Source organism: Solea solea, chromosome 9 (assembly GCF_958295425.1).
Source record: "Solea solea chromosome 9, fSolSol10.1, whole genome shotgun sequence".
NCBI lineage: Eukaryota > Metazoa > Chordata > Actinopteri > Pleuronectiformes > Soleidae > Solea > Solea solea.
The window spans coordinates 36,743-61,885 of record NC_081142.1 but is presented as its reverse complement, the minus strand read 5'-3'; the positions used below and the strand labels follow the sequence as shown (position 1 = coordinate 61,885).

At 41.3% G+C, this 25,143-nt stretch overlaps 1 protein-coding gene across 3 annotated transcripts; it reads left to right on the top strand.

The window, feature by feature from the left end:
• The first annotated feature begins 521 nt into the window (after positions 1-521).
• LOC131465365 (heparan sulfate 2-O-sulfotransferase 1-like) lies at positions 522-23,272 on the top strand. Of its 3 annotated transcripts, XM_058637975.1 has the most exons (8): positions 522-1,099; positions 3,495-3,733; positions 5,287-5,372; positions 5,923-6,061; positions 15,470-15,567; positions 15,691-15,848; positions 21,142-21,208; positions 21,557-21,644. In XM_058637975.1, exons 1-7 carry the CDS (start codon positions 976-978, stop codon positions 21,180-21,182), a joined length of 885 nt encoding a protein of 294 aa, XP_058493958.1. In that variant the 5' UTR covers positions 522-975; the 3' UTR covers positions 21,183-21,208; positions 21,557-21,644. The 3 variants fall into 3 exon arrangements, with proteins under 3 accessions (XP_058493958.1, XP_058493956.1, XP_058493957.1); XM_058637973.1 differs by lacking the exon at positions 21,142-21,208 and having other exon boundaries at positions 21,557-23,272; XM_058637974.1 differs by having other exon boundaries at positions 21,142-21,698.
• Positions 23,273-25,143: the final 1,871 nt, after the last annotated feature.

Sequence of the window (25,143 nt, the reverse complement as noted above, 5' to 3'; positions counted from 1 at the left end):
ACATATGCAATCATACACAGTACAATGTGCGGTGAAATGTCTTGTTCCTGTTGTGTACTCTTATGTAGTAGGTGTAATCGTGTGCTTTTTCTTTTGATTTGTCATTAGAAAAAAGTTAATTTGTCTGAACTATTTATCTGATTCACATAACTATGTATCTGATTTCCCATCTAGAATTGCCCCATAGAGATAAATAAAGTTGTCTTGTGTTGTTTCTTAGACCTATAGCTCCACCTAGTGGCTAAGAGATGCTGAGTTAAACTACCCCTGTACCTTAAAAAGTGGCTAGTGAGACCTGTCTATAATAACTTGTCTTTAAATCTTTTATTAATAATAACAACGATGATGATCATCGTTATTATATAGTATTATTATACAGTTGCACACATACATTTTAATTTTAATTATACATATATATATACATGTATATATATATATATTTTTTTTAGTGGTAACACCCTCCGGTCCAGCAGATGGCGCCGTGCATCTTTACCACTGGTTGTTAGATCCCACAGTAAACGCAAAGTGATGGTGTTTAGCTGTGGTAACGAACAGCTGCTGCTCCACAGCTGACAACGGTGGTTTAAAGTCGCTTTTACTGTTTTTATTTCACTTTTATCTCATCAGTGGAAGTGGATGAAAATTCGTGGAGTGCGTGTGGATTCAAAAACTCACAGTGACCGCAGTCTTCATGTTTAAAAGACGTGTGCAGGGGCTTTACGTGGCTCCATGATGTCAATGGAAAAGCTAGCTCGTACGAATTTGTTTGGCTAACACGGAGTTAATAGCTTTCAACACCGATGGCGCGAAACAGCTAACGTTAGTTTGAGATCTTTAATTAAACTAAAGCTGAGCCAAGTTTAAGTCAACCAAGGAAAACTGAGCAGCTGCGCCGCTGATTTAGCCGTTAGCACCCGGGACACGCCACGGTCCACTTGGCCGATTGATCCAATGACTTGTTGATTTGATTGATTGATGGGTCTTTTAAGGATCATGATGCCACCAAAGACGCAGCTTGTGGCGGTGTTGTTGTTTGCAGTAGCGATGCTGTTCATCGAGAACCAGATCCAGAATCTGGAAGAGTCACGAACAAAACTGGGTAAGAAAAAAAACTCTGTAAACATGAAATCAAAACTTTGTGTTGCTATGGTAACTTAATGTGTGTGTAAATGTTTGAGATGTGTTTGGTGATTTTATCTATGAGGTTTTACACCCAAACAAGAGCAAATCTCTCACTGAGTATGGATTATTTAAATTAACACAAACATCATCAGGATACTTGCCAAGTAGTTGCACAACAAGCTATAAATAGAGTAATTCATTTGTAAAATTAATCGTATCAGAGACGTACATTTCCCCACATTCTTCACAAATTACAGACATCTTATATGAAGATAGCCTTTATAGTCATTTAGATAAGATGTTGATGTACACCTACAATGTGGTGTATTTAGGCCAAAGAATAGATAAAGGTCCAGGAATAGCTAAGTCATTATTATTGTTGTTGTTATTATTATTATTATTATTATTATAATAATAATATAGCAAACAGGTGAGTCTAATGGCATCACAGAGAGATTGTTAAAAGACGTATTAATAAAATTGATGCTTAGAATCCCTGAGTCCATATCAAGACTGAGAGGGTATGGCATTTCCATGCTAGAAGAATTCTGCAATGTGCCAAAAGAGAGAACAAGTCAAAAATATCCCTGTCTTTAGCACTATAAAGAGTATATTTGGCTGGCACTTCAAAGATTGCCAGGAGAGGGCATGTTTGTACTTTTGTATTTAAGTAACTTAAGCAATTTTATTATTTACTTATCACATTTTTCTCCTCAGAAACTAGCTGAGTCTCCAAAACATTTCCCCCCCATCCAAAATAGTATTAGTTTATATTACATATAATATTATATATTTATATTGAAAATATAAATATTAGGTAATAGTAATATAATATACAAGGGCTCTGGAGTGCAGACACAACAGAGGCAGCGCAGTACAACTCATACAGTGGATGACAGAAAATAATTGAGAATCACTGATTTAGAGTGACCAATTTACCTAATCCCCATATTGCATGTTTTTGGACTGTGGGAGGAAGCCGGAGAAACCAGAGAAAAAAAAACCACACGTACCTGACTATACCTGAAACTAAGTAAAATAAAACAAAGGTTTTATAAATGGCACAGTGTGTCTCCAAATACTGTATAGCTCCACATTTTAGCCCAACTCACTGATGTTGTAAGTTGCACTGCTTTGGTACTGAGAGCTACAGAGGCAGACTATTAGTAACATGAAAAAAGGCTATAGACTGCTATATAAAATTGCGTAAAATGATTAAAATGTGTAGTATATGAATATATATGCACAGAAGCAGTTGCAGTACAGAACATATGTAAACAGTCACTAATGGAAAATACATTAGTTTTGTTTCAAAAATTAATATTTTTAGTTTTTTGTCCCTCATGCATGGTTTTCTTAGCTTTTTTGAAAATTATAGAAGTGGTTTTACTTTAAATCCGGCTTGTAGCAATAATTAAACATTGTCAGCGGCAAGTAGGTCAAAGCAACATTATGCAAGTTTATGTTGTGACTGAAATGACCTTTAATGGTAAGAATAGAGCCTTTAATTCCTTTTCTGAACCAGATAGAATAGAATAGCCTTTATTGTCGTTATTTTGTGGACAACGAAATTTGGGTGCCACTCCCTTGGTGCAAAATACAAATAAATAAATAACAATTTTAAAAGAGAAAATAGAAATATTAACAATAAAATAAGAATAAGAAATGTTGTTTACATTTTTTTCAGAAACTATGACTATGTATAAATTAACATAAGATAACAAAATATAGCAGCAAGACCGGTGTAAAAACAGAAAAAAGAAGGCACTCACAATATGGAAATTTGATGAGCAGTAGTAACACCATGAGAGGGCCAAATCATCAAATACCAATTTTCACTGTGAGGTGTTTTGTGCACTGACTGCCGACCTTTACAGTATTGTGTTACCTCGTGGTGCCAGACACTGAAAGGCTGAAAGAAGTGACACCAGAGATTCTCCTGTAATGAGTTTAATTAGCAATGTGGAGCAGAAAAGAAGCCAGAAAACCTTTAATTATGCCGCCTGTCAAAAGTGTCATTAAAAGCTTAATTAGTGGTTTTAATGTTGTTGTTTTCAAGGATTCTGTTGTTTTCCTTAATGAAGACATGCTAACAGGCCACGCTGGTCTTCAGTTTAAAACCACTTGTTCATTTTTGACATACCTGCAGTCTTTGTCTTTATTGTGGTGTTTTTACTCATTAAAATCCAACAGCTGAGAAAAACTCTGGCCTCATAATCATATAAAGTGAAGTTTACTGCAGAAATATTTGCCTTAAACCCAACGTAATGAATCAAAATTCTAAATAATTGACTCTTTTTTTTTTTTAAGGGATATACTCAGCTGTGTGTCTGATCATTAAAGGTCAACCTGATATTTTTCTGCCTCTTCAGAACAAGCCATTGCCAGACACGAGGTGGCTGAAGTCGAGCAGCGTCACAGCGAAGGCCTGGGGCGGGATTTCTCCGCGCAGGCAGCAAAAGACGACATGGTCATCATCTACAACAGAGTGCCCAAGACCGCGAGCACGTCCTTCACCAACATCGCCTACGACCTGTGTGGGAAGAATCACTTCCACGTCCTGCACATCAACACGACCAAAAACAACCCTGTCATGTCTTTACAGGACCAGGTGAGAAGATGGAGCCATGCATTCACACACTGCAGGGTAAACCAGAGCAACAGAGTTTATTACTTTTATTACAGCACATGATCTGTTTTATTATAATCAGTGTTGGGCATCTTACTTTAAAAATGTAATTAGTTATAGTTACAAATTACTTCTCCCAAAAAGTAATTGAGTTGGTAACTCAGTTACCACATTGTAAAAGTAATTAGTTACTCAGCAAAGTAACTGACATTATTTTTTATGTTCTATAACACTATTACATTGTTTAACATTCTATAGGTCAAAGATGTTTATAATACCTGAATGAAGAATAAAACCCCTATGTACAGTATTTTAGAGCATTTGGTATTTATTTGAACTTTGAATTGAAGGGCACAATTGACACACAAATGTTAACTTGGGTAAAGAGAAACAAAGGAAAAATGTGGCCTTTCAGTAGTGCAAATCTCTGTATCTGTATACCATTACACAATAAACAGGGCACTATCCAACTCTTAAATATTCAGTAAAGTAACAAAATTAAATATTGAAAAAAAACAATATTCACACACTTTGCATTCAAGAACTAAACCAATACACACAAATGCTTCATTAAGTTAGAGTTGCTCGAGGTTGACGTGGATAAACTCATTTTCCTCGGACATAGTGTGCACGTTGTAATATTTAATGCTACTGACCTTTATTTTGATACACCGGAAATAGGAAGTACGTCATGACATGCTAGGATGTAAACAAACAATAAAGTGTGGCTAGCAGAAGCTCCCAAGGAAACTGCGTTTATCTGAATTTATTGACGACATAACAAGTCACAACACACGTTACATATACATTCTTTCCTTTAACCTCGGTAAGTGAGTAGTAGTGTCGATATTTCCACTTAAAAAAACACTTGTAGCCAGAGGTTCACTGGTTCAAATCCAAAGACGGGTCAAGGGCTGGAGTGTACCTGAGCAAGGCACCACCCAGCTTCACTCTCTCCAATTGGTCGATGTGCAAAACTTTCATGTCCCTAAAAACGTTTTTAAAAGGTCTTCAATGACAGAAATGGCATCTATTAAAACATGGAACATTGCCATATGACATAACAAGTGGTATACCATCAACATATAAACTCTTATAATGCAAAGATGACAGCTTACAGATGTAAATTTTTCCAGAAATGTATGTATATTACACTTTTTAAAATGAAAATTGCTGTTGAACATAGAAGAATGAAATTGAAATTATTTTTTTCTTTTAATTAAAATAGAGAATGCAGCACTTTCAAATAATTAAATTTTTCAGCTCTGGAAAAACAAGACTGCAGGTGTATCATTAGCAGAGTTTGTGTTTTGTAAATGAGAATGGAGATGTTTAATGCCGCCTAAATGTCTCAAAGGCTGACTACAGCCTGGTTTAGAATAGGGACAGTTGACTTAAATATAAATGTCTTCAACTCAAGGATCCCCTTTAACTTCTCTGTTTATGAGTCATGTGCGGTTTTATGTGCTTTTGTGTCCCATCTCTTGCAGTTTTTCTTCCTCTTAATAATTTGTTTCCATTATCTTTGGCCACAGGTTCGCTTTGTCAGGAACGTTACCACGTGGCGAGTGATGAAGCCTGGCTTCTACCACGGCCATGTGGCTTATCTGGACTTCTCAAAGTAAGGCATTTCATTTTCTGTAATACCATTACTATCCAGGTTAGTTACAAACAGCTGAGCGGCTCAAAGGAGGCTCACGTATTGACCGCTAACGTGTGCTTTAGTGATGATTAATAGCTGTTGTTCGTATCTCCACAGTCACTATCACTTCTCTTATCACGGGTAATTACCCTAATAGTGCAAATGTTTTTGAGACTGAGATCCAGTTCAGTTAGTCTTGGTCTTTTTAAATGATTTCAGCTTCTTAAATATGAACATGGTCTGGTTTCTTGGTTCCTTTCTGACAGTGAACTGAATGTCTTTGTTGTGTGGACAAAACAAGATGTTTGAGGAAGTTGTCATTTTAAAAAAAAAAACAATTTTTATCAATTAAGACAATAATTCACAGGTTAATTAATGAAGAAAATCGTCTTAGCAGCTGGTTCCTGCTTCCACTGCTGAGTGGCTGCACCCTTAACAACACATCTTTCCTGTATTTTCTCAGCCTGTTTTCTTTCTGTCACTCACACTGAGAAGTACATCATATATAAATTATTTACTTTATGTGTAGATACGGTGTGAAAGGAAAACCGATGTACATAAATGTGGTGCGAGACCCGATAGAGCGGCTGGTGTCCTACTACTACTTCCTGCGTTTTGGGGACGACTACAGACCAGGCCTTCGACGAAGAAAACAAGGAGACAAAAAGGTAAATTTTTCTTCTTCTCCTGGTTTTCTGTTCGCCAACATAAAAAACTACTTGGCTGGGAAGCAGGATTCGACTTATGATGAGGTCATATGTGCTGTTGAGGACTTTTTTTCAGAAACCTTTACAACATTATAGAGAGCAGAGAAACCAAACCATAGAGTGAGCATGGCACTAGGCGTCAGTGGAGAGAAAACATGAGAAGGAACTCTCTGACAGAACCAGACTCAAAAATGTGCAGCATCCGCCACGACTGGTTGGGGTGAAACGAAAAATGGGGGATAGAGGAGAGGAAGGAAACCGGGAGGTGAGGTAGAGACAGAAGAAGGAGCAGAAACACAACAATTGTATCAAGTTATACGCTTAGACAAGACAGTTCTAATTCAGTTGTGTCATGTTTATAGTAGTACATTGTCATGTATACAGGTAGCAGCAGAGATTGTTGATAAAACAATTATACCGAGAGCATGTACACTACCGGTCAAAAGTTTTGGAACACCCCAATTTTTCCAGTTTTTCATTGAAAATGATGCATTTTAATGTCTCATTGTACTCTGAAATGAAAGCATAAAACAAATAAACAATTGAGGTCAAAAAAGAAATCATGGAATCAATTTATAAACCAAAATGTGTTCTATATTTTGACTCATCAAAGTAGCCACCTTTGGCAGCTGAACGCACTCGTGGCATTCTTTCTACAATGGAAATCAAACATATAACTCTGTTGCAGAAGTTCCCATAAATGTGTGGGACTTGTAGGTTGCTTTGCTTTCACTCTTCTGTCCAGTTCATCCCAAACCAGCTCAATGGGGTTTAAGTCTGGAGACTGTGCTGGCCACTCCATGTTTTCAAGCTGACCATCTTGTTCTTTTTTCCTGAGGTAGTTCTGGCATAGCTTGGACATATGTTTTGGGTCATTATCTTGCTGTAGGATGAACCCCTGACCAACTAGGCACATACCAGAGGGTACTGCATGGCGATGCAGAATGCTGTGGTAGCCATTTTGGTTCAGGGTGCCTCTCACTCTGTACAAGTCACCGACCCTGGATCCAGAAAAACAGCCCCAGACCATCACGCTTCCTCCTCCATGTTTGACAGTTGATGTCACACACTGAGGCACCATCCTTTTGCCTACTCAACGGCGTACGAAACTCCTGCGTGATGAACCGAAGATTTCAAACTTTGATTCATCAGTCCATAACACCTTCTTCCAGTCTTCAGTAGTCCATTGGCGGTGTTTCATGGCCCAGGCAAGCCTCTTCTTCGTACTCTGACGTCTTAGCAATAGCTTTCTTGCTGCAACTCGACCGTTCAAACCTGCAACTCGAAGTCTTCTCTTCACAGTTGAAACTGAGACTTGCTTACTATGACCACTTTTAAGCTGTGCTTGAAGCTGTTGTCTTGTGAGCCGCCTATCATGCAAGCTGTTGACTCTCAGAAACTTGTCTTTTGATTCTGTTGTGGCTTTGGGTCTGCCAGACCTCTTCCTGTCAGAGTTTCTCACAGTTTCTGAGTGCGTTTTGATGGTGAAGGAAACTGTACTGACTGACACCTTGACTTTCTTCGCAATTTCTCTGTAGGAAAACCCTACATTTTGAAGTGTTATGATGGTCTGTCTCTCTTCCATTGTTAATTGCCTTTTTTTTGCCATTTTTATGGTAACACACTACTTTCTGCAGTACAATACTGTTCAAATGATGCTCACAAGGTTATGGTGTTCCAACACTTTTATGCAGACAGAGGGGGTTGTAAGTAATAAAGAAAAGTTGGAACGGGGCTTCCGGTTTGACGCATGGAGTAGTCGGACGCACGTGAGATCGCTCTCCCAGACAAATCGCAATTTAACCCCAAGTTTACATTTAATTCAGTTTTGGCTGAAAATAAAGATAGATGGATTGGGGAAGATCACTTAGAAGCCAAAAAGTCGACGATAAGGAGCCCGCAAAGCAGAAAAACACGACGACTGCCAGAGACAGCAGCGGTAAAGTCGATCCGACCGTCATGGCGCCAGCAGACATAATTCAGGCGATTAACGACCTCAAAACTGACCTACGAGGCGATAACAACACTTTGCGACAAGAATTCAGTCATCTCGGACAAGAAATAAATGATAAACTGGACACACTCGGAGCAGAAGTTCACGGCTTAGCGGACCGGGTGGACGAGGCGGAGACCAGGGTGGAGACGGTTGAGAGATGGGCTGCTGAAGCGACCGAGGCTCTGAGCTCTTGCCTGAAACAGCAAAAAGCGCTGCGACTTAAATTAAACGATCTAGAGTCACGCTCCAGACGCAATAACATCCGCATCTTCGGAGTGGCAGAAGGAGAAGAGGGAGAAGACTCGGTGCCGGAGTTTGTCGAAGCGCTCCTCCGAAGCAAGTTGCCGATCCCGGCTGACATGGAGTTAAATATTCAGCGCGCACACAGATCTGGACCTCGGAGGTCCGCTCCCGACAAACCCCCGAGAGCATTCATATTACATTTCCAGGAATTCGCAACCAAAGAATTGGTTTTGAAGGAGGCATGGAATAAAACAAAGAAGGAAAAGATCCAGCTGAATAATAAGACCATTTATTTCGATCACGATTACACTGCTGAGGTGGTCAAGAAACGTAAAGAGTATAACGGGATCAAAAAGGCTCTGAAAGTGAAAGGAGTTCGCTTCCAAACACCAAATGTGAACATGCGCATCCACTGGGAGACAGGAGCCCGATTTTATAACAGCGCAGAAGAGGCGAGAGTGGAGCTGAGGAGACGAGGAATCACAGTGGAGGAGGCGACGTCGACCGAAGGTGAGACTGACTGGGGAACGCACCTGGGAAAGCTGCTGGGATCATGGCAGAAGGTACCGGGTCGTTATGAGGCTGAGGACGACGTTGCCCAGAGAGCACGATCTAAGCTTCAGGGTTTCCAGAGTGATCACACCGATGCTCAGAGAGATGATCTCCAGCGCAAGGGAGGTAAAATGAAGAAATAGAATTCATCACTGTCACTACGAGTCTGGAACACAAGATTTGAATTGGACTCATTTCTGGCTTCATTTAGGGTATAGTGACAATAACTGTCTGGGAGTGTCGAAATAGTTTACGTTGGACTTTAGGATGGAAAGGTTTGGCCTAGCCACCCTACACTTAGGGCCCTGTCTTAGTGATAGGATCTACCCTCGACCCACCAACGGGGTCTTGGTGAGGAGTTTTCTCCTCCTAGTTTGGAGGTCTGTTTTTCACTGTGTTCAGTTGACATTGTTCTGTCTTTGTTATTGTTTGTGTTATCAGGGGTTTACACTGCTACAAAGTAATTCACATTTTTCTATGTTTAAGTGATGTCACAGAATTTGAAAATTGCCTCTCTGAATGTTAATGGCTTGAGTAACCCGATCAAGAGGAGTAGGGTCCTAGCAAAAATTAGGAAAGATAAGTCCCAAGTGGTATTTTTACAAGAGACACACATGTCAAAACCGGAACATGAGAAGCTAAGAAAGTTCGGGTACACCAACACATATTATAGTTCATGTAAAAATAGTAGGAGGAGAGGGGTTGTAATAATGATATCTAATTCTTTAAACTTTGAGCTGCTTGGAGAAAAAAGAGATGATGAAGGTAGATATATAATAATCAAGGGCAGGATTGACAGTGTTTTGGTCACATTTGTGAACGTTTATGCTCCTCCAGAGAGGGACAGATCCTTTTTTAGGAAACTATTTGATTTAATTATTTCTGAGAGTGAGGGAATCCTGGTCTGTTCGGGAGATTGGAATACAATTTTGAACCATCGACTAGACACGACAAGCACAAGCAGACTTGGATCCTCAAAATCAAAAGACCTAAAAATCCTGATAAGAGAGGTAGGCTTGTTTGATGTCTGGAGAAGTATTCATACAAGTGATAGGGAATTTACCCACTATTCAGCCACACATAAAGTACACTCTAGGCTAGACTTTTTCCTGATGAATAGCATTGATAGACACAGGGTACAAGAGTGCACAATTGGAACGGCAGATATATCAGATCACAGCATGGTTTACCTTAGTTTACATTTAAACAACAGGCCAAGGAATACACTATGGAGGCTGAATATAGGAATTTTGAATAATAAATCCACAGTGGAAGAAATTACAAAAGAAATTGGTGAATGTATAAATGATAATAAGGACGACCAGGTCGACCCAACTATTCTTTGGGACACAATCAAAGCAGTTATGAGAGGGAAGCTAATATCACGGACAGCTCACCTAAGGAAAATCTGGAGATCAAAATATGATCAATTAGAGGAGGAATTGGAAAACCTAGAGAAACAACAACCCAAAAATGTCAATAAAGATATAATGGGTAACCAGATTAAAGAAAAGAGGAAACAAATTGAGAACTTAATTAACAATGAAATAGAAAATAAACTGAGATCCGTGAAGCAAACTTTCTATGAATCAGGCCCAAGGGCCGCTCGAATATTGGCGAGGCGCCTTAGGACGCAACAAATAACAAATTCAATTAATAAGATTAGGGACCCCTCAACAAATACATTGAAATATGACCCAGAAGAAATCCATACAATCTTTAAAAACTACTATGAGACCTTGTATTCACAGCCTGAGAAAGTTGACGATGAGAAAATCAAGCAATTCCTCATCTCATTGGACCTCCCCTCAATAGGCTTAGAGCAAAATGGATATTTGACTGCCCCTATTACAAAAGATGAATTGGATAAAGCCATAGGTAGACTGGCGACTAATAAGAGCCCTGGAAGTGACGGCTATCCAAATGAATGGTACAAAAAATTCAAAGAAGCCCTTGCCCCGGTACTATTAGAATCATTTAATTGGACGCTTGAGAAGGCGATAGCCCCTCCTTCCTGGAGAGATGCTGTGATATCTGTCATTCCGAAAGAGGGGAAAAATAAAGAATACTGCGAGTCATACCGCCCAATATCTATTCTAAACGTAGATTATAAACTGTTTACATCCATTATCACTAAAAGACTGGAACGTTTTTTGCCTGACCTGATACACGAGGACCAGACAGGTTTTGTAAAGGGACGGCAAACACAGGACAACATCAGGCGCACACTTCATATTATAGAACATGTTAATAAACACCATACAAGCGCTGCACTGATCAGCTTAGATGCTGAAAAAGCGTTTGATAGGGTCAGCTGGGCTTTTTTGTATAAAGTACTGGAAAGGATGGGATTCAATAATAAATTCATAAATTGCATAAAGGCATTGTATACTGACCCATTAGCCAGAGTTAAAATTAACGGGCATCTGACGGGCACTTTTAAACTCTACAGAGGGACACGACAAGGTTGTTGTGCTAGTCCTGCCCTCTTCGCAATTTTCATAGAGCCACTTGCTCAACTAATCAGACAAGAAGATAAGTTGACAGGAATCACGATGGCAGGAGATGAACACAAAATAGGACTATTTGCTGACGATATAATTACCTTTCTTCAAGATCCAAACACAACGTTTATCATATTATTAAAGATAATGGAAGAATATGGATTGATGTCGGGTTACAAATTGAATATGTCAAAAACTCAGGTTTTATCCTTTAATTTCAAGCCAAGAAATCAGGAAGAGATATAATTTAAATTGGAATTCTAAGTCAATAAAATACTTAGGAGTGATAATAACTCAGGAATATAGCACAATTTATGAGACGAATTACAGGCTAATTAACGATAAAATTCAAAAAGATATAGCAAAGTGGTCATTGTTAGTGATGGATTTCAGCTCAAGAATTGAGGTGATCAAGATGAATCTTTTACCCAGGTTGTTGTACCTTTTTTTATCTCTCCCAGTTAAAGTACCAGATTCTCAATTCTCAGCATGGGACAAGCTAATTTCCAGGTTCATCTGGGCAGGTGCCAGACCGAGGATACGATTCAAGACCCTTCAACTAGACAAAGAAAATGGAGGATTGGCATTGCCAAGTCTCAGAGATTATTACTATGCTGCACAGTTAAGATATGTTGTCTATTGGTGCTCTTCGTGTTATCAAGCCAGATGGAAGGACATTGAGATGAACCTGGGTCGGGCCCCCCCACAGTCAATGTTAGGTGGAAAAGATCATATGGATCTTAAGGTTGAAAACTCAATTTTGAGAGGATCGTTCGAAATATGGTATGACGTCGTTAAAAAATTCAAGTTAACAGGTGACTGTAAGCTGTTGATCTGGCCTTCTCACACCAGGTTCAGACCAGGTGTAATAGACAAAACCTTTAAAAAGTGGAGAGACAAAGGAATAACAGCTATATGTACACTCATAGATAAGCAACATTTTAAATCATTTGGTCAACTTAAGGTTGAGTTCGGATTGGACAACAGAGATTTTTACAGATTTCTTCAATTAAGACACTTATATGAGACAGAAATCAAGAAAGACCTCTCATTGGAAGGGAATGATGTGATTGAGGTGTTGACAGGTGCATATAAACAAACTCCTTCAAAAATAGTCTCTAAACTGTATAGAGGATTAATGAAACAACAAGGAAGGAATACATTGTATATAAAAGAGAAATGGGAAAAAGAGTTTAACATTGAGTTGTCTGAGAGTGACTGGCATTCCATTTACAAGACCCAACACACATCCACAAGTTCAAAGAGATGGAGGGAGTTTGGTTGGAAGAACATAACACGTTTTTTTATTACACCGCAAATTAAACATAAACAATTGGGTCAACAACAATTCTGTTGGAGACAATGTGGGCAATTGAATGCCAGTCACTCTCATATATTCTGGTCCTGTATGAAAATACGATCCTTTTGGGACGGGGTTCTGAGGATCGTGGGGGAAATTTTTGGTTATAATATCCCTGATGACATCAGGCATATGTACCTGGGACTGATACCAGATGGGGTAATAGCTAAAAATGATGTGTATCTGTTCAAGATCCTATCCCTTGCGGCTAAGAAAGCCATTACAAGAAGTTGGCTGAAAACTGAACCACCTGGATTGAGCCACTGGCTAGATATTGTTGAAGAAATTCGATCAATGGAGCAAATGACCTATAGACTACGGATGAAATCAGAGTTATGTACTGCAAGATGGACAAAATGGCATCTCTATGCAAGATAGTAGTGTCTACCCCCTGTATTTGTGTTTTGTTCTTGTTTTATTGAATGAAAAATAAAGTTTAAAAAAAAAAAAAAAAAAAAAGAAAAGTTGGAACACCTGTAGGAATTGGTAGAACCAACTTTCAAGGCTTGATCAACCTCCATTGCTGCAGAACAGCTCTAAGTTGTTAACCCATTTCTTGTTCCCTGAAAAAGGCCATTCTGAAATGTATATTATTTTTCAGTTTTGGGTAACCTTACCTTTTTTTTTTTTTAACCTAGCAGTTCACAAGGGGTGCCTACTTACCTTTGTACCATTTCAAGCTATTCATTGGACTTGAATGGCTTGAATTTCAATAAAAAACTGGAAAAATTGGGGTGTTCTAAAACTTTTGACCAGTAGTGTATACCAGGGGTGTCAAACTCAAATGATCTTGGGGTCAATGAGCATTGAATCTGGTCAAGAGGTGGCTGGACTAGAAAAAAAAAGTGGGTGCAAAAAACTGTTGGGCAGGCGGGCAATAATATAAAATTAACACAATATTCCAATTTTAGATATTCGTGATGATATTGTGCAGAATTTCAAAGTAAATGTGGAATATGTATAAATCACATTAAAAATATGTATGATGCAAAATGAATCTAATAATATCTAAAATTAGAAATCATTATAAATTAAAAATTTAGGAAACAATGTGGACAACTGTAATTACAACACCCACCAAACAAGCTTATTTTTATGTAATTTACGTCTAATAATGGGATAATTACAACCAAATGTTTTTGTATTATATTGTGTCTATATTCTATCATTTAGCTGGCAGCTGTGCCTCGGCCTCACGTGTTGTGCTTACATGAAAGAGGAGGTCGGGGGTCATGTTTTCAGTATAACATGATATTAAGTGGTGGGCCAGTTTGACACCACTAGACTAAGGGCTTCCAACTGCTGCAATTCCAGTAGAAGGAGTGTGTAGACCAGGGGTGCCCAACTTTTTTGACCCAAGATCTACTTTTCAAGTAGCTAACCTCCCGAGATCTACCAGTCCATTGTCAACATTGCAAACCCACACGCATCGTTTCCAGCATGCAGTAACTAACCTCTGTCACACCCTGACTCTAAAGGCATGACAAATATGCGAGATACACCACTTTAAGGAATAACAAAGTAATTTATTGAACAAAAGTCAAATCACGAAATGAACAGCTAAATATTTACTACATAATTACTATACTTACTATATGTAATACTACTATTACATATAGTAAGTATATGTAATAATAGGGGGTGGAGTGGCTCAGTGGTTAAGACCGGTACCTTTTGTGCGAAAGACATCATTCGCAATGGTCACAAGTTCAACTCCACCCCTGGCTGATTGTACTCAATTCCATTGTAAGTCGCTTTGGATAAAAGCGTCTGCTAAATGACATGTATATACATATAGTGTGAATATCAGTGCAGTCAGTAGTGTAAGGTGTGCATGAGGGACAATGTGTGTGTAACTGACCTTAATATGAACCAAACACAATAATAAAACGGATACAAAACAGGTGGATATAATATAAAAAATATACAGGGAGTGCCTTGCCCTCTCTCTCTGTCTGTCTCTCTCTCTGCCTGTCCCTCTCTCTCTGTCTCTGCTTCTCTGCCTGTCCCTCTCTCTGTCTCTGCTTCTCTGCCTGTCTCTCTCTCTCTCTCTCTCTCTCTCTCTCTCTCTCTCTCTCTCTGCCTCTGCTTCTCTGCCTGTCGGGAGAGTTGTACTTATGTAATGGCCTTCAAGATCTCTTTTATTTTTTAAGTTGGCAAAAAGACTATCCGCTGCCTCGAGAAAGGCTTCCTTCACCATATCGCCGTCTTTGAATGGCTTCTTGTGCTTAGCAAGGACGTGACTAACGCGCTAGGAAGCAATAGTTGCGGCGTTACCCTGGGTCTTCGGCTTGGTGAAGATTGACTGCCGTGCGGCAAGCTGTGCTTTCAAGTCCCGGACGTTTGTGGCGCGTATATATATATATATATATATATATATATATATATATATATATTTTAATTATATTTATTCCAACACCCCTCGCGGTCGACTTGGGATCAGTCCGCGATCTACCAGTAGACCGCGATCGACTGGTTGGGCACTCCTGGTGTATACCACAGGGAATGTTGAAAAATAAACCACATTTGGTCTGCATTTCTGATGCTTTCATGTTTTGACGGTTTAGCTTGTGTCCTCTATTTATCACTGTAATGTTTTTCTTTCTGACGAGTCTGACAGAGTCTGTCAGAGTCTTTTCAAATCGGGTTCAAATGTTGTTTGATGGCTGCATGTGTGTGGTTTATAAAACCACATGTTTGCTTTTGTCTTTCAGACCTTTGACGAGTGTGTGTCATCAGGAGGATCTGACTGTGCCCCTGAGAAACTCTGGCTGCAGATTCCCTTCTTCTGCGGGCACCAGTCAGAGTGCTGGTGAGTGGACGGCACCTTTTGTGTTGTTGTGCATAAAAGGAGAGTGCACCTTGTATTCATTTGCAAATTATGATGTGAAACTTACACAAATATCAATATTAATTTTTTGATGATTCTGTGCAGGAACGCAGGCAGTCAGTGGGCTCTGGAACAGGCTAAATACAACCTGGTGAACGAGTATCTGCTGGTTGGAGTAACTGAGGAGCTGGAGGACTTTATCATGATCCTGGAAGCAACACTGCCGCGATTCTTCAGGGGAGCTACTGAGCTTTACAAATCGGGTACATAGCATTCATGCTGCTCTTTAACCCTCTGATGACATCATGACAATCAGGCCGCCTGGATTTATTTAGATTTTATGGCTGTAGTAAAAAATGTGCAGTGAGTGAGTGCTTCTGCCCTTTTATGCCTCTTTTTCCAAGATAACTCACTTTCGATATCTGGGAGGTATTCAACAGTTCAGGAATACGGTACTGAGAAGCTTACTTACAAACATGTGACGCACTGGTGAATCTTGTCTGTGACTGAACAGTCGCTCCATGGAAGTCCTGGGGGCTACCGTAATGACAAGGATATCGGTGCAAAGCTCTATTTCTCTGCTTTCCAGTATCCATCCATCTGTCTTCTACCACTTTATCCTCCACATGAGGGTTGCGCAGGGTGCTGTTCCAATCTCAGCTACAGTAGCTTTCCAGACACCAACGTCGGCAGCCACTGTAGCCAGACATAGTTGCGTCAGTGTTTGACATTGCCGTGAATGGGCATTCACGTTTTTTTGACGAGCTTCGCTCCGTTGCTGCCACAGTTGACGCTAGTGGAGCCACACAGCTGATTTAATAGATGTCAGTGCAGCCTTAAACGTTTGTTTCCTTCCTCCAATCACTGTTCTCTGCCGACACTAACGCTGTATTGTTTGGCTTCCGTTTTGTTTACAGCGCCCCTAACATTGTGTGACGCATCATTCCTATATTGGACAGCTAGTGGTGTGTTCATGAACATGGGAAAGAATAAGTCGTGCATAAACACGGTTGCAATCCAATCCATACATAATCTATTTGTAGAGAATATATACACATTTAATGTACCAAAATAATGCGGTTTACGCCCGCTTGTGTATTGAATGGGTTGTTTTTTTACAGTTCAGTTTGCACTCGTAATACCAAGATGTCTTGACTTTCTGTTTAACATAAGCATCCCTTTTTGATGGCAGCAACTAATGTAGCTAAACGCTCTGGTATCAGTGTTTAATGTTAGCAACTACTGTAGCCTGACAAAGTGGCATCTGTGTTTGGTATTTGCGGTTATTGTTGCCAGACCGTTGCAACGGGGGTTGACTTCAGCAGCTGTACTACTACTCTAAACGCAGTAGCTTTTTCAGCTACGGTAGCCAATGTCTTCTATATTTATATATCACGGTAACTTGTGTTGTCAGTAATTAAATATGGCTGCCCCCCTGGCAACAAAGTGACTTACAATTTTGCAATGAGAAACCGTTGATTATTCTACTTAATATTGTCCAAGATCAAAACTAAACGCATCTGAGTCATAGATCTATGCTTCATTTCCACTGTAATAAAAGCCTTTATTGAATTGAATTGAATTGAATTGAATGACTTTATTCCTCCCCCAGGGGGGAAACACACATTCACAACAGCTCAGTTAAGAAAGGTGAGAATAGAATAAAGGTAAAAATAAGAATAAAAATATAGAATAAAAATAAAAATAAGATAAAATAAAAATACAATACAATACAATAGTAAGACAAAAATTACCAAAAGATAAAAAGTAAAAAAGATAAAATTACACTCTAATATAGAGTATTATCAGGGAAAGTGAGTGGACATTTAAGAGGAGTTAAATATCCGAACAGCAGTGGGGATGAAGGACTTTCGGTAGCGCTCTGTCCTACACTGAGGGTGCCGGAGCCTGCCGCTGAAGGAGCTGCCAAGCCCCTCCACAGTCAGGTGCAGTGGGTGGAGTGTGTTCTCCATGATGGAGGACAGTCTGGATAACGTCCTCCTCTGTCCCACCTCCTCCACCGATTCCAGCGAGCAGCCCAGGACAGAGCCGGCCCTCCTGACCAGCCTGTTCAGTTTCTTCCTGTCCCGGTCCGTGCTGCCCGCTCCCCAGCAAACCACAGCATAGTGGATGGCAGAGGCCACCACAGAGTCAAAGAAAGTGCGGAGTAGAGGTCTGCACACTCCAAAGGACCTCAGTCTCCTCAGGAGGTGGAGGCGACTTTGACCCTTTTTGTAGAGGGCGTCGATGTGAGTGGTCCAGTTCAGTTTGTTATTGAGGTGAACACCCAGGTACTTAAAGTTATCCACCAGCTCGATGTCCGAGCCCTGGATGCTCACCGGTGGGTGTGGTGGGGTCTTTCTCCGGAAGTCGATCACCATCTCCCTCGTCTTTCCGGTGTTCAAGCACAAGAAGTTGCTCTCACACCAGTCCACGAAGTTTTTGATGACCGACCTGTACTCCAGCTCGTCCCCCTCAGACACGCAGCCAACAATGGCTGAGTCATCGGAGAACTTCTGGAGGTGACAGCTGCTGGAGTTGTAGGTGTAGTCTGAGGTGTAGAGGGAGAAGAGGAACGGTGAGAGCACCGTCCCCTGGGGAGCCCCGATGCTGCAGATGGCCACCTCAGACCTGCAGTCCTGCAGCCTCACATACTGCGGCCTGTTGGTGAGGTAGTCGGTGGTCCATGCAGCCAGCTGTGTCCCCACTCCTACGTCCTCCATCTTCCTCCGCAGCAGCGCCGGTTGGATGGTGTTGAAAGCGCTGGAGAAGTCAAAGAACATGACTCTCACAGCGCTCCCGGCGACCTCCAGGTGAGTCAGTGCCCGGTGCTGCAGGTAGATGACGGCGTCATCCACCCCGATCTTCGGCCTGTAGGCGAACTGCAGCGGGTCCATCACGGGGCTCACCACCATGCGCAGATGTCTGAGGACCAGCCTCTCCATGGTCTTCATCAGATGAGAGGTCAGGGCGACGGGTCTGAAGTGGCTCGGCTCCTTTGCGTGCGCTGTCTTAGGAACTGGAACCACACAGGAGGTCTTCCACAGGACCGGGACCTTCTCCAGTCTGAGGCTCAGGTTGAAGATGTGCGCGACCACCTCACAGAGTTGGTCAGCACAGTCCCTGAGCAGTCTGGGGCTGATCCCATCTGGTCCCACAGCTTTCCTGATCTTCAGTCGCCTCAGTTCTCTCCTCACCTGCTCAGTTGTCACAGAGAGGGGGGGGGGATTGAGGGGGGGGATTGAGGGGGGGTGGGCAGCTGGGGCTGTGGGGGGTGGGGTGTTGGAGTGAGGTGTTTTGGAGGTGAGGACGGTTGGAGGATGGTGGCTGTAGCCGCTGGAGAGCAGGCGTGCGAGGAGTGGGGGGTAGAGGTGGAGAGGGGAGGGGGGCCCTGGTCGAATCGGTTGAAGTATTGATTCAGTTCAGTGGCCCATCGCTGGTCCCCCCCTGCTGTGACTCTGGCTCCACTCTGTCCATGACCTGTGATGTTCTTCAGGCCTCTCCACACATCCCTCGCTTTGCTCTGTCCCATCTGCTCCTCCAGTTTCCTCTTGTAGACGTCCTTGGCCTTCCTGATCGCCTGCTTGAGCTCCCGCTGGACTTTTTTCAGCTCCTCTCTGCTCCCTGAAGCAAACACCCTCTTCTTCTTGTTCAGCAGAACTTGAAGTTGAGGGGTCACCCATGGCTTGGTGTTGGCAAAGCACCGCACCCTGCGGGTTGGTGCGACGTTCTCCTCACAGAATTTTATATAATGTGTGAAACAGTCATTGAAGCCGTCGATGTTATCTCCATCAGAGAAAGTCTCCCAGATTGTTGTCTCGAAGCAGTCTCTCAACCTCTCCTTGGCTTCTTCATTCCACATCATTACAGTTCTTTTCTGTGCGGGCTGCCTCCTCACCACGGGTGTGTATTCAGGTCGCAGACGTATCAGGTTGTGATCAGAGCGGCCGAGTGGGGGGAGGGGGACGGAGGTGTACGCACCCTTTATATTTGCATATAAAAGGTCCAGCGTCTTGTTCTCCCGGGTGTGGCACTTCACGTACTGTGTGAACGTGGGGAAAAAGGGGGAAAGCGAGGCATGGTTGAAATCACCATTTATGAGCAGGAGAGAGTTTGGGTGTTCAGTTTGCAGTGCTGACACTGAGCTGTGCAGCCTCTCACATGCTGCGGCTGCATCGGCTGAGGGAGGGATGTAGACTGTATACACAATCACATGTGAGAACTCCCTCGGGATGTAATACGGGCGGATGCCCACCGCAACAAACTCAATGTCCTTTGTGCAAACTTGTTCTTTGATGGAGACGTGCGCGGGGTCGCACCATCTCTCGTTAACGAACACCGCCACTCCTCCGCCTCTCCTCTTCCCAGCCACATTCCGGTCCGCACGTACCGTCTTAAACCCCTCCAGGGAAACGACCGAGTCCGGTGTCATCTCCGTCAGCCAGGTCTCCGTGAAGCACAGCAGGCTGCTCTCCCTGAAGTCCCTCTGGTGCCGGGTCAGCGCCGCGAGCTCGTCCGTTTTGTTCACGAGGGAGCGGACATTTCCCATGATGATAGATGGGATAAAAGGACGGAACCTACGTTTCCTCTCCTGTTTCCTCCGACCCGCTCTGCAGCCCCGTCTCTTCCTCTTTAAAACCGTTGGAATCGTCCATTCCGCGCTGAGAGAGAGAGCGGTGTTGCGCAACACCAACAGCTGATCCCTGGTGTAAACCACGGATCCGCTGAGCGTGTCTGCCGACGGAGTTCCCAAAAGTGCCGAGAAGAGCATTAAACAAAATGCAAAAGTAATGAAAGTGGTCTCATTGTGCGCGTGGTGGCAGCAGGATTTGACCATTTTAAAGAAAAAGCGTGAAACACGCCAGAAAAAAGGAGAAAAAACGAGAAAAAGTAAGAAAGAAGGGAGAGCCGTTGTAAGCAGCAGCTGCTCGTGCAGCGCCATCTTGAAATTTAAAGAGGACATAGCCCGGAAGTGCCAATTAACGCTGCGTTTTTGTGTGTATCTGCGTCATTACCTCATTTATGAAGCCCTAAATGTCCATAACAATGAGTTTAGCCACTGCTGAGACCGCAGGGTTTGATTGTTTTCCTGAGCTCTACGAAGCGGAACGGCACTTCAGTTGACTAGTTACGTCACTGACCAATTTCACCACTCCTCTAAACAGCAGCGCCTCCTAGTCCAGGCACTAGAGTCCAGGCACATCCGGTGACGTACTTTCAACCTTAGAAGAAGAATAAGAACTATTCTCGTTGTAGCTGCTGAGCTCCGTACAACCGATACGCTCAGCAGCTACAACGAGGGTATTTCTTCTTCTTCTTCTATGGTTGAAAGTAGCAATATAAAGCAGTACACAGCACCAAACTTCACCTAAAGGAAGGAGCAGTGTCAACAATACGTATATTACAATTTTTACAAACCGTAAAACTATCTTTGTGTGCTTGTTTTGTCGTTTAGCATTAGCAATAGCCGGCTACAGGCTAAGCTACACGTTACGTTGTGTTTCATTTGCATGTGTGTTTATCATCTTGGTAACCACAACGTTATCCAAGTTACAGGCGTCCTGCAGCAGTCTTTCACTTGTCACAGTGTCTTCTGACTCTGGCTCAGACTCCGGATCAAACTGTGAGGGGTCGTGACGACGGCATTACTCAATGTTTTGATAATTGCTAGCGGTGCATCCGCCTTTCCAGAGGCGGAGCTGCAGGTCTGAGAGCTGACGTGCCAATTACGTCACTTCCAGGTAACTGGCCAATCACAAGACAGTCCGTGTTCTGCGGGTGTGGTTTTGGTCTGAAACAGCGCAGCTGACGAGAGTGTCAGTGATGAGACATTTACATCTGCGCGTTTGTAGTGACTAGGAAGTTTTTGACCATAAAAACTACTTCATGTTTGTAAGTACACCTCCATATCTCACATATAAGTGAGATAGGACCATGCTATGGCCTCTTTAACTGTTGTGTGTCTCTTCAGGAAAGAAGTCCCATCTGCGAAAGACCACTGAGAAGAAGCTTCCCACCAAAGAGACGATAGCCAAGCTGCAGCAGTCTGGCATCTGGAAACTCGAAAATGAGTTTTACGAATTTGCTCTCGAGCAGTTCCAGTTTGTACGAGCCCACGCCGTCCGGGAAAAAGACGGAGAACTTTATGTCCTGGGCCAGAACTTCTTCTATGAGAAGATCTACCCCAAAGTGAACTGATTGTGGAGCCATAAAATGGTGATAAGGGCTGCATTAACAAAAACTCTCATTAGAAGTTGTATACACTGGGAAACAGGGGGAAACACTAAATTGCACTGATGAATGCTGGATTCTTTGTTCATGTGCGTCAGTGTTTTCTGTAGATTGAGTACAGAAAAGCCTTTTTCAGGCTAGACGGTGGAGTTTATTCCAGGAATGTGTGAAGACATTTTTTTTGCTGTGCAGCTGCTGAGGAACCTAAATGGGGATAAACCGTCAGTCTGAGCTCTGAGAAAGAATTTTTCCTATGTCAGGCTGAACTGTTTAGTCAATGTCTAAACCCAAACTCAACTCAATTATTGAGTTATGTGTTTGGATCCGTGAGAGAAAAGCAGAAAACCTCAACAAGTGCAACATTTTTAAAGATGGTCAGGTTTTTTGAAGTGTGTTTGTATGATGTATTAATACATAGGCTCTTTATCTCACTGGTTGACATTCTTTTCTTACTGGAAATGTAATATTTTTAAACCATAAACCCTCCCACACCATAGCCCAAAGATGAAGTATGTGTTTTTAACGTGGCTGCTTGTCTACTGCATAGTTTGGTACGTTTGTGGCACCTCTGAAAATCCAAAGAAAGGATTTCAATGAACAAAGTCTCAAAATAATACATTTAAACTTACTGGTGGAGGTAGCAGTTGGTTAATAACTCCTGTGTGCTGTGATGTAAAATCACTGGGTTTTTTTCTATGGACATTGGGCAGTTTTTAAAGCAACACAAACTTCAGTATCAGTTGAAAAAGTCTGTCTAATGGAAAGATAGAGAGGCAAACACATTCTTAAATTATCTTAGACTTGGTTTGGCCTAGACTTTATTAGGTGAACATTTTGGTAAGTGGCTAAAATCAGTTTCACCTTGTGTTCTTACTCAAGCTGATTCTGAGAACGTGTCAATACTTCACAACTACACCTCAAACCCTGAACTATCATAGTTTTGTTTTTGCACTCCTCAATGTACTAGTAACATGTTTACAAATTACAGAGGGTGAAATTGTCTAAAAAAAGTTCATACATTAGCTGCATTCATGTGCAGTGATGCAATTTCGGACCAAACGGCATATATCTGATGGAACCATTGCATCCTTTGGTGCGTGAATACCTTTTTATCCCACTGAGATGTTCTCCACTTTTATCACAGAGATGGTGACGTGGGTCGTGACCAAACTGCCTTTTGATGAGGAAAGGAAACTGAGGTACGTAACGGCGAAAAGATTAAAATATACAGGGTTAGACTGATCTTTGATTTGGTCACAGCAGGCTTAACATTTCCAGCGGAATGACCAAGAGAAGTTGAACTGATAGTGCCTTCAATGCAACTTTTTTGATTTTACAAGCACCCTACAATCATGTTTGCTCTTATTTTGATGAATTACTGTTGAATGCATTTGCTGTCTTTTTGTTTTGATTTACACAACAATACTTCATAAACAACCTGAACATGAATACAAAACCGTCTCATTGTGTTGTTATAGTAGTTTCTATGATATATTGTTGCTTTTCTGACGGTTTTAATGAGTAGAAATTATGCTAGGCTTATGTTAGGCTTTGCACAGTTTATCAGTCAGTAACAACTAAATTCATTGCCATATTTTTGAACAATTAATAGCTTTCATTATTGATGACAATGTGAGGAATTGTGGCTATGGTAACTTTACTTTTGCATTTTTATTTCTACATCACCGCATAAATGCAAAAAGACAAAAGAAAAAAGACACAAATCACAAACGCCATTAGAAATTAGCATTTGCATTTTGTACAGACTGCTACCACACTAAAATCAAAGTTTAAAGGTGTACTCGACTCAATCCCTGCCTCAACTTGACATTGATGTCTTTGTTCCGGATGATTATTATTTCATATGCACACAATATGACGTTATGGCCAAATGTCTGCAAGATCTCACATTAATTACACATTAATATTATATTGTGCTCATTTACCTGAGAAATTCTCTTCTCTTAGAAATTCTCATTCTCACTCTATTATTTATACACATCAAGTCTTTGTTTATCCATTGTTTGATTTTAAAACCCTATATAACTGATATATAACCTAGCAGCTCTGAGAGTCTCTAACTAGCCAACTGCGCAAAATGCTAATGTTATTGGATTTTAAATATCATTTGGGCATAAATGGAAGAATTGGATACAGATTATTTGGCCTCCAGGCAAAATTTAAAGAGTACAATTTAAAGACAAGTTATTTTTGAGTTAAGTTAATAACAATAGTTATTTCATTTTGCTTGATTAAAATACTGTCAAAATGGCAGTTAGCTGAAGCCCAATAGTTGTTTTGTCTAAACCTAAGCCAAAGGATATAAATTAAAATAACAGAATTCAATGGTGAATTATCAAATTTTTTTCCTGATTTATATTCCATGTTGATTTAAGATAGATAGACATACAGTATACTGTATTTTCCTCATTCGGACATTTGTCTTGAGCTATAAGGCTAGACCCATTAGCAAACAGCACCGGGTGTACAGGGTACAAACATACAAGAAAGAAAACATTATACAAAACCAATAGAATATAACTAAAACAGTCCCATTAAGAGGGTAAATAAATACATACATAAATAAAAAGAGGAGTCAATCTAAATGCAATTTTCATGTGATTATCGAGCTATGATAGACATTGGAACAGAGTTCTTACACCAATGATTAATTGTATAGATAGATAGAGGGATATAATCTGCCTCTGTATCTTACTATGTCTAACACTTAACCACTGAAAGCTTCAGATAACAGACTGGGATGGGACGATCTGCTGAAGTCAGCTGTGGCCATGGATACAAGGTGAGGCTGCTCGTCTCAGAAAATAGAACTCAGTTAACAGTTTTGCTGCAGGCATATTGGAACATTGTTTGCATTAATGAGATGAATACAGTGTGATAATTACTTCATCTCAATCAGAGAAAAAAAGGGCTATTGTCTATATTGATTGTGGCTGATGAGCTTGGAGGTTAATTAGGAACACAACATTTCAAAAGCCTAGGCCAATCTGTTGTTTGTCAGTTGTTGGAATTGTTTGTTAATGACTTTTTGTTTTTTTTCACTTTATGCACTACAATACAACTCTGTTTTTCTTTTGTTTCTGCAAAGAAAGGGGGGAAATGATTGTCTCTGTAGTAATCTTGGCCCCAGCTGGTGCTTTTTAAAGTGCCTGCCTTTGTTTTCTCTTTTGCTGTTGTGCTGTACGCCACAAGAGGGTGCCGTTGTACTTCTAAAAGGTCCACAAAGTGCAGCATGTGGGCTCAGACTGACTGAAATGGTTCACGGGAGCCCATTAATGCACCTGTGCAAAGCCAAACGGAACAAAC